This window comes from Stegostoma tigrinum, chromosome 32, assembly GCF_030684315.1.
Source record: "Stegostoma tigrinum isolate sSteTig4 chromosome 32, sSteTig4.hap1, whole genome shotgun sequence".
Taxonomy (NCBI): domain Eukaryota; kingdom Metazoa; phylum Chordata; class Chondrichthyes; order Orectolobiformes; family Stegostomatidae; genus Stegostoma; species Stegostoma tigrinum.
The window spans coordinates 24,401,421-24,416,720 of NC_081385.1; the positions used below are offsets into that span (position 1 = coordinate 24,401,421).

General features: G+C 38.1%; 1 protein-coding gene across 1 annotated transcript in view; it reads right to left on the bottom strand.

Annotated features, from left to right (window-relative positions):
* The window catches only part of LOC125467028 (myelin-associated glycoprotein-like), a 62,881-nt gene extending 48,238 nt beyond the window's left edge, over nucleotides 1–14,643 (bottom strand). Inside the window, exons 1-5 of the mRNA XM_048562356.2 lie at nucleotides 14,442–14,643; nucleotides 13,434–13,784; nucleotides 9,897–10,199; nucleotides 8,501–8,806; nucleotides 7,891–7,992 (exon numbers count right to left, since the gene is read on the bottom strand). Coding sequence (XP_048418313.2) covers nucleotides 7,891–7,992; nucleotides 8,501–8,806; nucleotides 9,897–10,199; nucleotides 13,434–13,784; nucleotides 14,442–14,490 — 1,111 coding nt within the window. The 5' untranslated portion in view covers nucleotides 14,491–14,643. The remainder of the gene's footprint in view (nucleotides 1–7,890; nucleotides 7,993–8,500; nucleotides 8,807–9,896; nucleotides 10,200–13,433; nucleotides 13,785–14,441) is intronic.
* Between the last annotated feature and the right edge of the window lie 657 nt (nucleotides 14,644–15,300).

Below are 15,300 nucleotides of genomic sequence, written 5' to 3' on the forward strand. Positions count from 1 at the left end.
ACCACAAACAATCAAACAGTGTCTCAATGTCAAGGACAGCTGCACTCATAAAACCTCTCAAATTCAAATCTGATATTCAAGGCAGCAAGGAGGACTAGAGCTGAATGAGCTCAGGTGGGATCCATATGTTCAACAGCAACATACTTTTGGTGTGCAGATATTAAAGCTGAGGCATTCATGCACTATTGCATAATAGGAAATAGAAGACCCATAAAATGGAATTTAGATTCATACAGTATCTCTTACCTGCATTATTAGACACTAAAATCTGCGTCTTTAGAAAATGCCAGCTGTCTGACATTCACAACAACTCACAACATATTCACTACGTCTGTGGCATCACACATTTCAAACTCTCTGCTTATCAGAAGATAACTGGCAACTGGTTGAAACACCCAGTTCTAAGCTATTAGATATTTTCCGCTTTGCAATATCTACAACCACCTACTGGCCTGTACCATCAACTATTCTTGGCCTTGTTAGAAAAATCATAATTCTGCCTGCAATGCTGCATGTCTCTCAGTAGCTGCTCCAATCCTCAGTTAACTATTAAAGTACTGAATGCATGTAATTCTAGTGGAGCTAAATGCAACCATATGAAAAGTATCAGTACATAACATCTACCAGTAATAGTTAATGCCACATAATTTTCATTGGTGTTTCAATTTGAGTCATATCCAAAGATTTTAAGCAACAAATGTTTCAATATTTTCTCTAGCTCTGACCAACACTTAGATAATTTCAGTAAATGTGAGTCACAAATCATTTAATATGTTCACCAGTGAATAATATCGTTTTAACATTCTGTTGAATACACATTATGCTGGCATTTACTTATGTTAAGCTAATAAAATGGATAGAAATGAATGCAGGGGCTTTTTTTGTCAAGTTGAAATCATTTTATTCGTATTGTTCCGATTTCAGCTGATCATAATATTTGACAAATCAGAATAAAACCTGGCTCTAAAGCTCATTTATTTGAATTTTGTAGTTTGTGAACATGGTGATTATACACTAAAACATATACAGACAAGGCTTCAGACATACTTTAACAACAGAACATAACTTTACCAAACAAAACAAAATGTGGAAAATAAAAGTTATGCATATATATATCAAAGACTCAGTGTTTACAGTGGAGAATGATATGGAAGCTAGGGAACTTGGGGAAATAAATAGTGATATCTTGAGAAGCGTCTATATTACAGAGGAAGAGGTGGTGAATGTCTGAAAATGCATAGAGCTAAATAAATCCCCAGGACCTGATCACGTTTTCCCCGAGAACTTTGCAGGCAGTTAAGAAAGTCATTGCTGGGACTCTTGCTAAGAAATTTGAACCTTGATAGCCACAGGTGAGGTGTTAGAAGATTGGAGGTTGGTTAAAGTGGTGCTATTATTAAAGAAAGGTGGTAAGGAAAAGCCAGGAAACCATAGACTGATGATCCTAACGTCAGTGGTGGATAAATTGTTGGACGGGACTCTGAGGGACAGGATTTACATAGAAACATAGAAGATAGGAGTAGGAGGAGGTCATTAGGGTCTTCCAGCCTGCTCTGCCATTCATCATGATCATGGCTGAATGTTCAACTCAATAACCTAATCCTGCTTTCTCCCCATAATCTTTGATCCCATTCTAGCTGCCTCTTGAATGCATTCAATGTTTTGGCATCAATTACTTCCTGTGGTAATGAATCTCACAGGCTCACCACTCATTGCATGAAGAAACATCTCCTGATCTGTCTCCTGAATGGTCTATCCCAAATCCTCAGACTGTGACCCTGGTTCCAGACACAACCACCATCAGGGACATCCTGTCTGTATCTACCCTGTCTAGACCTGTTAGAATTTATAAGTCTCTATGAGATCCCCACTCATTCATCTGAACTCCAGCGAAAATAGTCCTAACCTAGTCAATCTCTCCTCTTTCGTCAGACCTGCCATCTTCGGAATCACCTTGGTAAACCTTCGCTGCGCTCCCTTTAGCAAGAGCATCCTTCCTCATAAAACGAGGCCAAAACTGCACACAATACTCTAGATGTAACCTCACCAAGGCCCTGTATAGCTGCAACAATGCATCCCTGCTCCTGTACTCGAAATTTCTCACAATGAAAGCCAACATATCATTTGCCTTCTTTACCACCTGCTGCACCTGCATGCTGACCTTCAGTGGCACAAGGACTCCCAGGTCTGGCTACACACCCCCTCTCCAGATTAACAGCCATTCAGGTGGTAATATTCCTTCTTATTTTTCCCTCCAAAGTGATTAACCTCACATTTATCCAAGTCATACTGCATCCGCCATTGATTTGCCCATGTACTTGGACAGGCAAGGTCCACTTAGAGATAGGCAACATGGCTTTGTGCATGAGAATTCATTAACCTGGTTGAGCCTTTTGAAGAAGTGATGAAGAAGAATGATGAAGGCAGAGGGGTGGCTGTTGTCTATGTAGACTTTAGAAAGGCACTCGGCAAGGTTCCACATCGTAGACTGGTTAAGAAGGTTAGAAAACATGGAGTACAGGGAGAAGTAGCTTCTTAGATGTAAAATTGGCTCAGACGTAGGAGACAAAGGGTGGTGGTGGAATGTTTCTTTTCGGACTAGAAACCTGTGACCAGCAGTGTGCAGCAAGAATTAGCTCTGGGTATACTGCCTACTGTCATTTATATAAATGATTTGAATGTGAATTTAGGAGGAATGGTAAGTAAGTTTGAGATGGCACCAAAATTGGTGGTGTGGTAGATAGCGAAGAGGTACAACAGGACCTTGAAGAGATGAGCAAATGAGCCAATGAGTGGCAGATGGAGTTTTATTTAGATAAATGTGAAATGCTGCATTTTGGGAAGGCAAATCATGGCACTTAATGGTAGGATTCTGGGAAGTGTTACTGAACAAAGAGACTTTGGGATGCCGGTGCATAGCTCCTTGAAAGTGGAGTCACAGGTAGACAGGGTAGTGAAGAAGACATTTGGTATGCTTGCTCTCACTGGTCAGAGAGTATAAGAGTTGAGGGGTCAGCTTTCAGCTGTTACAGGACATTGGTTAGGCCACTTTTGGAAAACTGCATTCAATTCTGGTATCCCTGTTACAGGAAAGCTGCTGTGAAACTTGAAAGGGTTCAGAAAAGATTGGCAAGGTTGTTGGGTAGGAGGATTTGAGCTATAGGGAAAGGCAGAACAGGCTGCCTCCATTTTCCCTGGAGCATCAAAGACTGAGGGGTGACCTTATAGAAAATTATGAAATTATGACAGGCATGGATATGGTGAATAGCCAAGGTCTTTTCCCAAGGGTGTGGGAGTCCAAAACTGGAGGGTATAGATTTAAGGTGAGAGGGGAAAGATTTAGAAGGGGCGTAAGGGACTGTTTTTCTCGTGCAGGGGGTGGTGCATCTGTAGAATGAGCAATCAAGGATGTGGTACATTTGCAAAGTGTAAAAGGCATCTGAATGGATGTATGAATAGTAAGGGTTTGGAAGGATATGGGCCAAATGCAAGTGAGACTAGACTAACTTAGAATACCTGGTCAGCATGGATGAGTTGGGCTGAAGGGTCTGTTTCCATGCTGTGCATGTCTATGACTCTCTGACAGAAAGATCATAACATAGACAACAAAGTTTCAACCTGTTTACAATGACATTTGTAACAGAGACTTAATACCAGATAAATATCACTCTTTTCTTAACATTTTACATTTTAAACAGCTGATTCTTTTCAATTTGTTTCTCTTGAACTGGTAAGTCCTTTCTTTTAATGATTCCTTTCTAAATCTACTCACAAACTTCTCAATGTTTCAAACTCTTTCATTTCTAACACATAGCAGATCTCTATCTCTATTCCACAACTTCAAAGTTCCATAGATTAGGAACCACTTCTGCTGAAGTAACTGGTTTCCCTCAAATGAACTGAAAAGCTGTTCTCCTTCCAGGAGGGAATAAAAAATGTTCTCTTCTAAACTGAATTCTGATTTCTTCTGAACTAAACTTGCAACCTTCAGTTCTGAAAACAAAACTAAACTAACTGTCTTAATGTTCTTCCTCTGAAAGTTATAAATCCAACAATGTAAAAAATTATCCATTAACAACTATAGGGTTTATAACTGCAATGCAATCACATTCTTTCTTGGAACTGAAGTATTTATATCACAGCTCCAACTTGACTTTGTGACCTTTATGAGAAAGAAAATCAACCTGCCTCTATTTTAAAATCCAAATTCCAAAAACATAATAGAATATATTTAATAACCTTTTTATCACTTAATTAACATAGTCTTTTGCTCACCTATTAGTGGCAATGCTTTCCATCTGCCAATCACTTAGTTGAGATACTGATGTCTGCAGACAAATGCTCAATGCATTAGTCTGACATTTCTGTCTATTGTTTTCATGCTGGCATTATACTATCTGATGTACAAAAGGTTAATGCGCTCATTAAAGTGGGTCATGAAGGAATACTGTATAGATGTGCTAACTGTTTAACTACCAATTAAATTGAGGTTTCATAGGTGCAATCGTGTCATTTTGGACATCTTTTATATTCAGAAAGTCATGACTTAAATTTTGCAAAGGTCTGAAAAGAGAATGAGAAATATCAAGAAATGGTGGTCAGATGACATCACTCTTTGGTTACAAAAGTTTGTAAATTCTAGGAGACCAGAAACACAGAGGGAGGTAAGACATTCCACGCTTCTGAGGTTTTGAAGTGGTAGGTTTTGATTTTGATACACTATCAATACTGAGAACAGGAAGTGTATGTAGGACAGTGTATTGGGATCTTGAACTAGACAGGAAAATTGATAACAAATAAAAAAGAATAATCATAAAATGTGAAGTTAAATTATTTCTGATGTACAACAATAAAATGTTCCAGCTGCACGACAGTAATTTCAACTTTAATTGCACTGCAATGCACTGTCCTTCAGGTATAAGAGCAGAAATTGCTTTGACAACTCAGCAAGCCTGGAAGCATTTGTGGAAAAAGAGTTAATGTTTCACATGCAAAGACACTTTTTAAGATTCCAAACAGGACTCTTTGAAATTGAACATTAACTCTGTTTTTCTCTCTGCAGATGCTGTTAGACCTGTTCAGATGTTTTTTATTTCAATTTTCCAGCATTTCCAGTATTTATTTGACTATCCTTTAGAAATCTGTTTCAAGGGGCCTGGTTAACTCCTGCATGTAATTTGATCCCAAATTTTGCTTCTAGTTATTTATCAACAACTGAAATATGTGTAATATTAATTACAGCTTTAATTTCATATTCACAAAGTGCACGGAATGTTTTCACCCTCCAGTCATCCTACACAATTGTCTTGATCGATGTCTTTACAATATTGTCAAAGCCTTTCATTCTACTTTTGCAGATTCCCTCTGCATACTGATATATGAGCCGTTGTTTCGCTATGTTTCTTTCATGTTCAGTTTCCATGTAGTAACACTTCTGGTTGAATATTAGAGAATATAAAATATCAACATCCTGGTGCTTACCATTGTTCTGGAACTGAACTGGATTAACCATACAAGTACTGCGGACACATGAGCACCTCAGAGGCTAGGAATCCTGCAGCAAATAAATCACCTCCTGACTCCCTAAAGCCTGTACACTACTTACAAAGCACAAGTCAGGAGTATGATGGGGTACTTGCCTGGAATGAGTGCAGCTCTCTCACACAAGAAACTTGACGTGATCCTGGACAAAGCAGCCCTCTTGATCAGCACCACACAGAAACATCCACCCCCTTCACCGCGATGCTCAGTAGCAGCACTGTGTACCATCTACCTCAATATTACGAGCAGAATTCAGCATCTTCTAGACTCAAGGCCACTACCATGAGAAATACAAGGGCAGCAAATACAGAGGAAAATAAGCAGCACCTGCAGATTCCCCTTCAAGCCACTCACAATCCTTCTTTATTTTTCTAGTTTATTCCTACGACCTATAATGCTAGACTTCATTTTGCTTATTTTATTTTGTTTCCTAAGAATTTGATTTTAAATATTTGCACTAGTTAACTTTGTCCCTGGGATTGTGCTACAATGCAACGACTGTAAACTTTTCACTGTACTCACTTGAATACGTTACGATAAAGCTAATTTGATTCAATTCAATTCACTTAGAAATATATTGCTGTGTTGCTGGGTCAAAATCCTGGCACTCCCTCCATAATGGCATTGTGGATCTACCTACATCTAATGAACTGCAGTGGTATGAGAAGGCAGTTGCTATCATTTTCTCAAGGGTAGCTAGTGCAAGGTAATAAATGCTGACCCAGCCAGCAATGCTCTTATCCCATGAATCAATTTTGAAAGTCATTGAAGTAAAAGAAAGTTGAAGTATGGTCAGATTCACCTCTTGCACCAGAGTCCAGCCATGAATGCAAAACAATTAGTAAGTAATAGAAAATGTTGCTTATGTAATATTTGCAAAAAATCATGTGGTGTTTCTGGTTTTATTTATTACCTAATTTTCTGGCTTAGCAAATGATCACTCAGGTTTCAAAAGCCATAACACGTGATGAAATTCAAAGGACTAGGTTTTCAGCTCACTGGCAAGCATTTCTGATGTGGTGAAAATGATAGAAGTAGCCCTACATCACACGTACTGCACCCAAATCTGATACTTCGCATCCCTCCAGGCGGCATAATGGGCTCAGTTCAATCATCACACTTATGCAGATTCTGGAAGCAGCTGGGCATTTAAATAACCAGCTGCCTACATTGATAAGAGGCTTTTAGCGCAGCGAAATGTAGGACCCATAGTGTAGAGACTGACCATGTAAGAGTAGGTCTGTTCTCAGTGCATTTCCTTCAGATAGCCAAGATCCCCCATTGGAGAATTGAAATGCACCTTATGGTTATGGACTATCGATATCTTGGGTGTGGAGTCAGGGATCCTTTGGTCATGATGGGAGTTGTCAGTGTGCTTTGGAACTATCAACAGGGGAGGGCGGTGTGCATAAAAGATTCGGAATTGCTAAGAGGTGTCAAGAAATGTCTAGAACTGTCAGCAGGCATTTAGAAGTGCCAACCTGTCAAAAATAATCAATCTGTCACAAAGTCCCAGGAATGTCAACAAGTGTCAAGAAGTGACTAAGAGTTCGACAAGCATTAACCTGTCAAGGAGTGTTAAAATATGTTTTCATTAACATGAGTGCTTTTGTAACTACAGTGCAGTCTTTGACATGGAACTTTAAGTAATAGTGTTATATTTTTCCCTTTGGGCATGGGTACTGAGGATGCTTAATGAGTTGAGATGATTGTAAAAGAAGGAAAAGTGGTGGGTGGAAGTAAGCATGAACTTGGCATATGGAAAGAGAGGACATCAAATATTGGTAAAAGGCTTTAGGTCGCAATGGATGGCATGGGTAGGGTATTAGAGTGTGTGGGATGATGGGAGTGGGCATTGGTAGGCGTAAAGGATATTTTACATTTTAAACACAATTTTTAAATGTTGGCAGCAGTACAGTCCTGAGGCAGGCTTTCTGCACAGTCCAACTCAAGAACTTGCAAACTCTTAAACTCTTCCTGGGTCACCCAGCCTAATTCCCAAACCAGCCCCTGTCCCCAAAGCAAAAATCAGAAATGCATGGTAGCTGGTTTAAAGGTTAGATTCAGAGCTGGGGCTTTGCCAGCTTCTATACGCCCGAACCACACACTTGAGTTTGGCTCAAATGTTAGTAAAAAGATCCACAGAGCTTAACCTGATTTGAAAAGAATACAGAAGGCAGTGAAAGAACCAAACATGCAAAATAAGCTCAGGAGTAAGAACATTTACAAGCACATGATTATAAAGGACTATTGTCACACTGGCTAGTGAAAACCACATTGTTTTACAGCTCGCTATTGATCTCAATATAAAGGTTAACACCTATAACCAAAGACTTACTTTACATTTACCTTTCAATTGTCTCTTCCAGATCAGGCAAAAGTATATTGCTACCACAATGATAAATCCAATAACACCAATGAGTGAAGTTAGAATGTAAAGCAGCCAATGATCTGTGAAAGAAATAATAATTAATCTTGAAGTAATGATGAATGGGAACAGATGCAAAATGTAAATAGAATGTATAATGTTTGAAATGCTTGGAAATATTTCTGCGAATGTCATATGATAGCAAAATTCAAATTTTTGCTTGACAAAAATAGTATCATTTTCTTCAGAAATCATTATAATTTTTGTGCCTAACATACACTGCAGTTAATAGATAAAACTACACTACATTTGTTTTCTACTTTCTTTGCACTACATTACAAAGCACTGCAGAAAAGCAGAAGGGCAGCTTAAATAGATCGATTCACAATGTCTTTTAATTTGTAAGTGATTAAGCATCAGAAATAGGCTTATTTACTATAGCTTTAAGTAGTTGAATATTTCAATTTTACAAATTCTGAAACAAATAAAGAAGTTGCTATATATAATTAATCCGTGTGCCTACTTCCTAAAATAATTCTTCTGTAACAAGCATCAAGAGCTTTACACATGCATTAGTACATCGATCCTTACCTCCATGAGAAGCCACCAACGAAACACTACCACTTGTCCAGCCATATCTGTTATTTGCTACACACCAGTAGACTCCTGCATCTTGAGATTGGAAGTGAGTCATCGTTAATTTTGAACTGCTTGATCCAGTTGAAGTGTAGTTTGTCAAATTCTTCAACCATGTTACCATGGCAACTGGGTTACTATCCACAGAGCATCTCAGTTCCACAAATGAATTTTGGGGGACAGTGATACTTCTATTGGTCCCGAGATGGTACCTGTCATTGTTTTTCAACTTGTATGTTATTGTTGGATCTAGTGGCCCATCTGCAAGTAAAGAAAATGCAAACAATTTTTTGTATAAACAATAACTCTCACACACAGATGCAAACTGGCCAATGTACATAACATCTATGCATTACATCTATGTAACACATAACAGAAAAATGTTTCAAACTGCTTCACAGAAAAGTCCAGCTAGTGTTAAGGAATAAAGTATAAGGAACAGTAGCTACAACCTTGTCCAAAGAAGAAGGCTGTCAGGATTGTCTTAAAAGAGAGAGAACGGGGGCGTGGGAGAGAGCGAGAGAGAGATGGGGGTAAATATGGAGGGAAGTTCGTATTTTAACATCTAACATGATATACAAGGTGGATGAGATTCTGATGAGAATTGACAGGGTAGATAGAAAACAGCTGTTCTCCTCAGTTAGAATTTCAGCAACAAGGAGGCACACTTTTAAAGCTGTACAAAGGAGTTTAAAGTGGGTTTGAAGAACTTTTGTTTTCACCAGAAGGTGGTGGGAATCTGGAATGCACTGCCGAGGACAGCAGTTGCGATGGATAATCTTGTAAAGTACTTTGAAAAAGTCCTTGGATGAGCATTTGAAATTTCAAAGATTCCAGGCTACGGATCTAGTGCTGGAAAGTGGGACTAGTTTAGACTAAATATAGATTTTTTTTGTTAGTGTAGACTTGGTGAGCCAGAGGGCCTCTTCTACATTGCATGATTCTATGATTTAGCATATTTTGAATCAATTATGGATTGGAGAGGTCAACGTTAGAGGATTGTAGGACTGTTGGAGGTTGCAAAGATGGGCTGGAACAAGGCTATGGAGTCAATAGATTGCAAGGATGAAAATTTTAAAATCAAGAGATTGGCAGACTATAAACCAATGCAAGTCAGTACACAGTGACAATAAAGAGAGTGGAACTTGGTGTGGTTAGGATACATATAGCGAAGACGGACAATATTGCCAGCTTGTCAGTAAGAGGTTCACAAAAAGGAGCATGGCACAGACACTCCCTGGTTGTAAGCAGACACTAATGATGAGACAATAAGAAAAAAAAACAAATTTAAAGTAAATATCTTTATCATTACATTTTATGCAATAGGCAAACTGCTAAGGATCATACTCACACATAACATCTAGTTTGATCTTTTTTGTTACTGGCTGTTTGAAAATGACATGATTTATCTGACACATACAGACAGTTCTATGGTCTGTCACTTGAGGGATGATCTGAAATTGGCTGGTGACAACAGTTCTACCATTAACAATTCCTTCCAAGGTTGATACAGTGCTGTTTGTCATCATGTTTGTTCCATTACAGATCCAGGTAAAGGAGATGTTCTCAGAGTACAATCCCTGGACAGAGCAGGTCAGGACAGACTTTTGTCCAGCAACCAAACTACCATTTATAATGGAAATTTCAGACAGCTCTGAGAGAGGAAAGAAAGAAATACAATTTGTAATTTTGGTTAAATTGTATTGCACCTGTAGTTAAGTAAGTTTTCAAACTAGATTAAAGGAATCAAAAATCAAAATGTATGTTAGTGAATTACACTAATGTCATTTTAGCTTGCTGCTGTGTCAGGATCTTTTGCCGCAACTTTTCGATAGAAATTGTCTAATTAGAATGACTCATATACCACACTCCTATCCTCTACTTTACTTATAAGGTAACTGTAATGCAACAGTAAGACAAGTTGATGGTGTATTAATTGCAGCGGAAACTGGTTCTAAATGAGTATGCATTGATCACTATATTTTCGGATTTCTTGCTGTGATTAACATACTTTCAAATTTGCTGATGGTATATTTCTGTCACTTTTTGTTACATTACTTCATGTTTGCCTGGGAGCACTTTATTTTGAGCCCAATTCCCCTGGGGTATATACTGAGTTCTACTCGAGTGACATCAACAACCGGCACACATACAGGAATGTAAAGGCCACTTGGAGAAGTTAGAGCTGAAGACAACTGAAGATTATTGGAAATCTTCATGAACACAGCTGCAGGCTTCCACTCAATATCATTGGACAGAAGCCATGTGTAATTTGTAATTTTCCTTTGTATTACATGTTATATGTAAGGCCTTGTCAAGGTCACTTCGTTTTAGAAAATCCTGTCCTTTAGTAGAATTCAACTTTGATTAAATGACTGCAAACCAAGTAGCATTCACTTCTTATTCATAAGATTTTTGTTAACCAATACATTTAATATGTTTACTACTTATCAGTAGAATTGTTTGGTATCTTGTATGTTACCTCTAGAGAGCATTTATTGACTAGTGTGTAACTGACAGTTAAAATATGGCAAGATCAATTTCAGAAACAAATTGAGCCAAAATGTTAAACATAAGGGCATTGTAACCAAAGATTGATAGGCTCAAAGTTTCCCTTGATGGTAAGTATACTCATTTGCTGGCATGTTTTGTTTCATCAAAAGTATTTTAAAACATGCAGTTTCAGTTAAATGACTGCTACTTGCCTGCAGATAATCAATTAAACTCCTTAACTGCTTTATCAAGAACAATTTCCATGAAGTAATGTAACAAAAAGTGACATAAATATACAATTGGCAATTTTGGAAGTATGTTACATCGACTTGGCATTAATCACAGCAAGGAATCTGAGCAATTTCCATGTTGGTAGTTGGGTCGCTGTTGTGACTGAATACTAGCTTAGGCAGCATCCTGATGCCGATCAAGGGGCCACACTTACATCTCATTTTAAACACCCACTGCCCCTCTCTGCAGTTTGCACTCCACAATGACAGTCTGTCAACTGGAATTTCTTTCTATTTTTAAATTGTTGCTATGCCTTCAGAAGATGCCTAAGCCACTAATCAGTCTGCAGATCAAAAAAAGTGTCACGTTATCAGGCATCAATGAAACAGAGGGTCAGGATACAAAGACGTATGTAACATTGGAGTCCTGATTTAAAATTCAGTAATTGGTGTATGAGTTTGTGTTCTTTTTTGTTCATGTTGCACAATTGAGTCAAATATTGCAGGTTTCTTTTGTTCACGTTGCACAATTGAGTCAAATATTGCAGGTTTCTTTCTAGCAATTTTCACTGATTTTAATTGGTATTTTTACATTTTTTCCAATTGCATGAATAAAGCATCTTCATCGACGCAAAACCTCCCACGTATCTCACAGAATAATGATGGACATATTTGACACTGAGGCACAGAGCTATATGAATAGGTGATTACTAGCTTCAGCAAACAAGATTGTATTAAAAGAGTTGTAATAGAGAAGAAATGGAGAAATGAGAGATTTAGGGAGGAATTTCCAAAATGTAGATCCTAAGCAATTGAAAACACAGCTGCCAATGTTGAGTCAAAGCAACTCAGGATGAATGAGGGAATTGAAAGAATCTATGAGTGTTATTGGGATAAGGAAAACCACAGAGAGAGAGAGGAGTAAGGTCAATGGAGGATTTGAAAAAAAAAGGGATGAACATTTAGAATTCTTGGCATTGGTGAATTGGGAAGCATTGTTAGTCAATGAGCGCATGGTTGGTAGATTATTGGAATACAAGATTTTTTTGTGCAACAGATGTGGACAATGTAATTAGCAAAATCTTTTTTTCTGGACTGTCAATTAACGACTAACAGAAAAATTACAAATAACACAAATAGTGCATGGCAAGATGTGAAACTCAGAAGAGAAATAATAATCCCAAATAAGCTTTGAGATTCCCAAACAATTGTGAATAGAATCAACCAAGCTATACTGCAAATGTATTGTTTCTCTGCAAACTAGGTTTCTCATCTCATTTGTGACATAACAAGACAGAGTGCTGCATGTTTTTTTTTATTATTATTCACTAGTAAATCATTCTCCTCCATCTGGATCAGTCTTATACAATACTATTAAGTACTGAAAGCAGGGTATGATTCCTGCGGTGACTCTTGCAGCTTGAAGCATTCATTACATAGAAATTCTCACATTTACTTTCTGAAATCTCTGTCCGATATTTCCTTACACCTTATCACAACTTTGTCCAATTTAATTGTAGCCTGTTGATATATAATTTGGTTTCGATAAAGGGTTTGAAACAAAACATTAATCTAGCTCTTCTTACAGAAATCAAAGAACCAGCTACTTATTTCCAAAATTTGCTGGCTGCATAAAAAGTTGCATTATTGATTCCATATATTTGGTCCTATATTGAAATACTGGACCAACTTTAGATGTATTCACTTTTAAATTGAATTGCAAAGCAACAGATAACAAAGTCTTCAAAAGTTACATGAGCATGTATGTAAGATAAACAGTTACAAAACTTAAATAAATTCCATAAAATTAAAGGAGCTGATGTCTTGTGGTATGAAGTGAAGAGACAATGAAAGTGGTAGATGTGCAAAATTCATTTCAGTGATGGCCTTTTTCTCACCATTGGTTCCACAGTGACAAGTTATTGTAAATCTGATTCAGGAAATGATATTACAAACACACAATGAATTGCTTCCCGCATTCTTCCAGCTAGCAATAGTTTGTTTGAATAATCTGGTCTGATATTGAATGTGCTTTCTAACAATGAATTATTTCAGAAATGGTTTGGTGTTAATGTCACTGAACCTATCATGAATACAGACTCAGTGTTTTCACCCAGTATAATCAAATGTCTTTCTACTTATTACTTAAAATGTAAATACTTTACCGTAAATTTGTATCTTTGTTCCTTGTCCTTTTCTCTCTAATGGAGGGTAGATATTCGGTACTTGCACCACACAGATATATTTATAAGCAGAATGTTGAAAAGAAGCATTTTCAATCTTCAGTGGTGTGGCACAAAGCTTGAAACGAACCAGAGTAACATTAGGAACACAGGTCAGCTTCTTCACCTCATATGCGGTAATATTCCCTGACGGTGGATCCCTCTTCCAATTAGCATGGACCCAGTCAGCATTAGTTCCATCGTAAATCATAAATGTGCAGTTGATTGACACTAACTCTCCTCTCAAGGCAGTGACCAAACGTGGCTGAGTCACCTCACCAATGGAAGGGGCACCTGATGGAATAAAGAAATTCATTTTCAGCTGGCTTCAGTTAGAATTTCTTACTAAATAAATAGGAAACTTTGAAAACTCCGTATAAACAACAGTGAATTTGAAATACTCTTTGTGTTGGATCACATGTCAAAGACATTATTAAAAATACCTCTCCTGTCCGATTTAATTCTAAGCCATGCAACGGTTTGTTTCCAGGTTTTCTGCTGTATTTTTTGTTCGTGTTTTGAATTTGTTTCTTTTTATTAAACCGAATGGATAGGATGTCATCATCAAAATCCATTGGAGATCTTTATTTCCAGTTCTCTGAAAGTGGCTGCTGTCAAGTTGAACGATGGGCAAAGACAGACCCACTTTTAATTGAAATCTAAAATAAAATCCTTTAACTATTCTGAATCCTGTCAGCGTTAGTGTTCACAATCTATATACAAAGTATCGTCTGAACTGGAATGTAACTTTTACACAGGTGGCTTAACCCAACTACCGTGATGTGGGCCATTGACCTTAATCGAATTGTCCAAATGACATGGTTGTGTCTCACTTGCTTTCTCTGCAGTTCCATACCTATAGAAAAGCTGAAACACCTTAGATGGGGTAATCGAAAGCCTACAATGCCAGCACCAAATGAATGTGCCAGTGTTCTGAGCAGAGCATCTTACCTTGAACTGCTGTTTGCAAAATGAAAAGCAGCTTCAGCGGGAGCTGCATCTTTCAAAGTTTCCGAACGTTCCGAAAACTGTTTCAGTTCCAGCCCTGAAGCAGGAGTGTTGTTCTCGGAGCGTTTGAAACATCAGTACAGATGTTCGGCCGGGGGAATTATTTATATTTCAGCCCGAAACCAGCAGAAACTGCGAAGTGCCATGGGTTTGAGCTGCTGTAAGGAAGGAAGTTACGTGGGAAGCGAAGAGAGTTTGTTTTTCCTTTCTTCCTGGGTTCTGTCAATTCTGACGCGGTGACGGGCGAGAAGTATTTTGGAGAAAATTAAAACGTGCAAATGCGAGTGGGAACAGAATCCTGCTTTTGTCTTTCTGCTGCACAGGAGTTGGTCCCAGCTCTGAATGTTGCTGGGATTGACTACAACTCCTGTTTTCAGACCCCAGTTAGATCAGTGCGGGTACGTGACAAGATTTAAAACTGGTTTATATTGATTCGCATCTCTCTTCATCCCTTTGTTATCGGTATCATTTTCTTACTATACGCCTGTGCAAACTAAACCCCTCACTTGCTTGAACGTCATCAGTTAAATCAGAAAATAGTCATAGCTAATGACTAGTTTTCCGGTTAAAGAAAGATTTATAATGCAGTTCCTCAGGGTTGGTATTGGGGGATCCTTGATTTTCCTGATATGTATTAATGTTTGGTGTGGAGGGGAGAATATCCCAGTTTGCAGGTAACGGTGCATTTGGAGGAATTATAAACTGAGGAAGAGAGTATGGAATTCCAGAATTGCGTCGATAAGTTTGTGGAGTGGACGGATAGGAAGGTGACAGATGAGCTTCAGTGCAGAAAAGTGTAAGG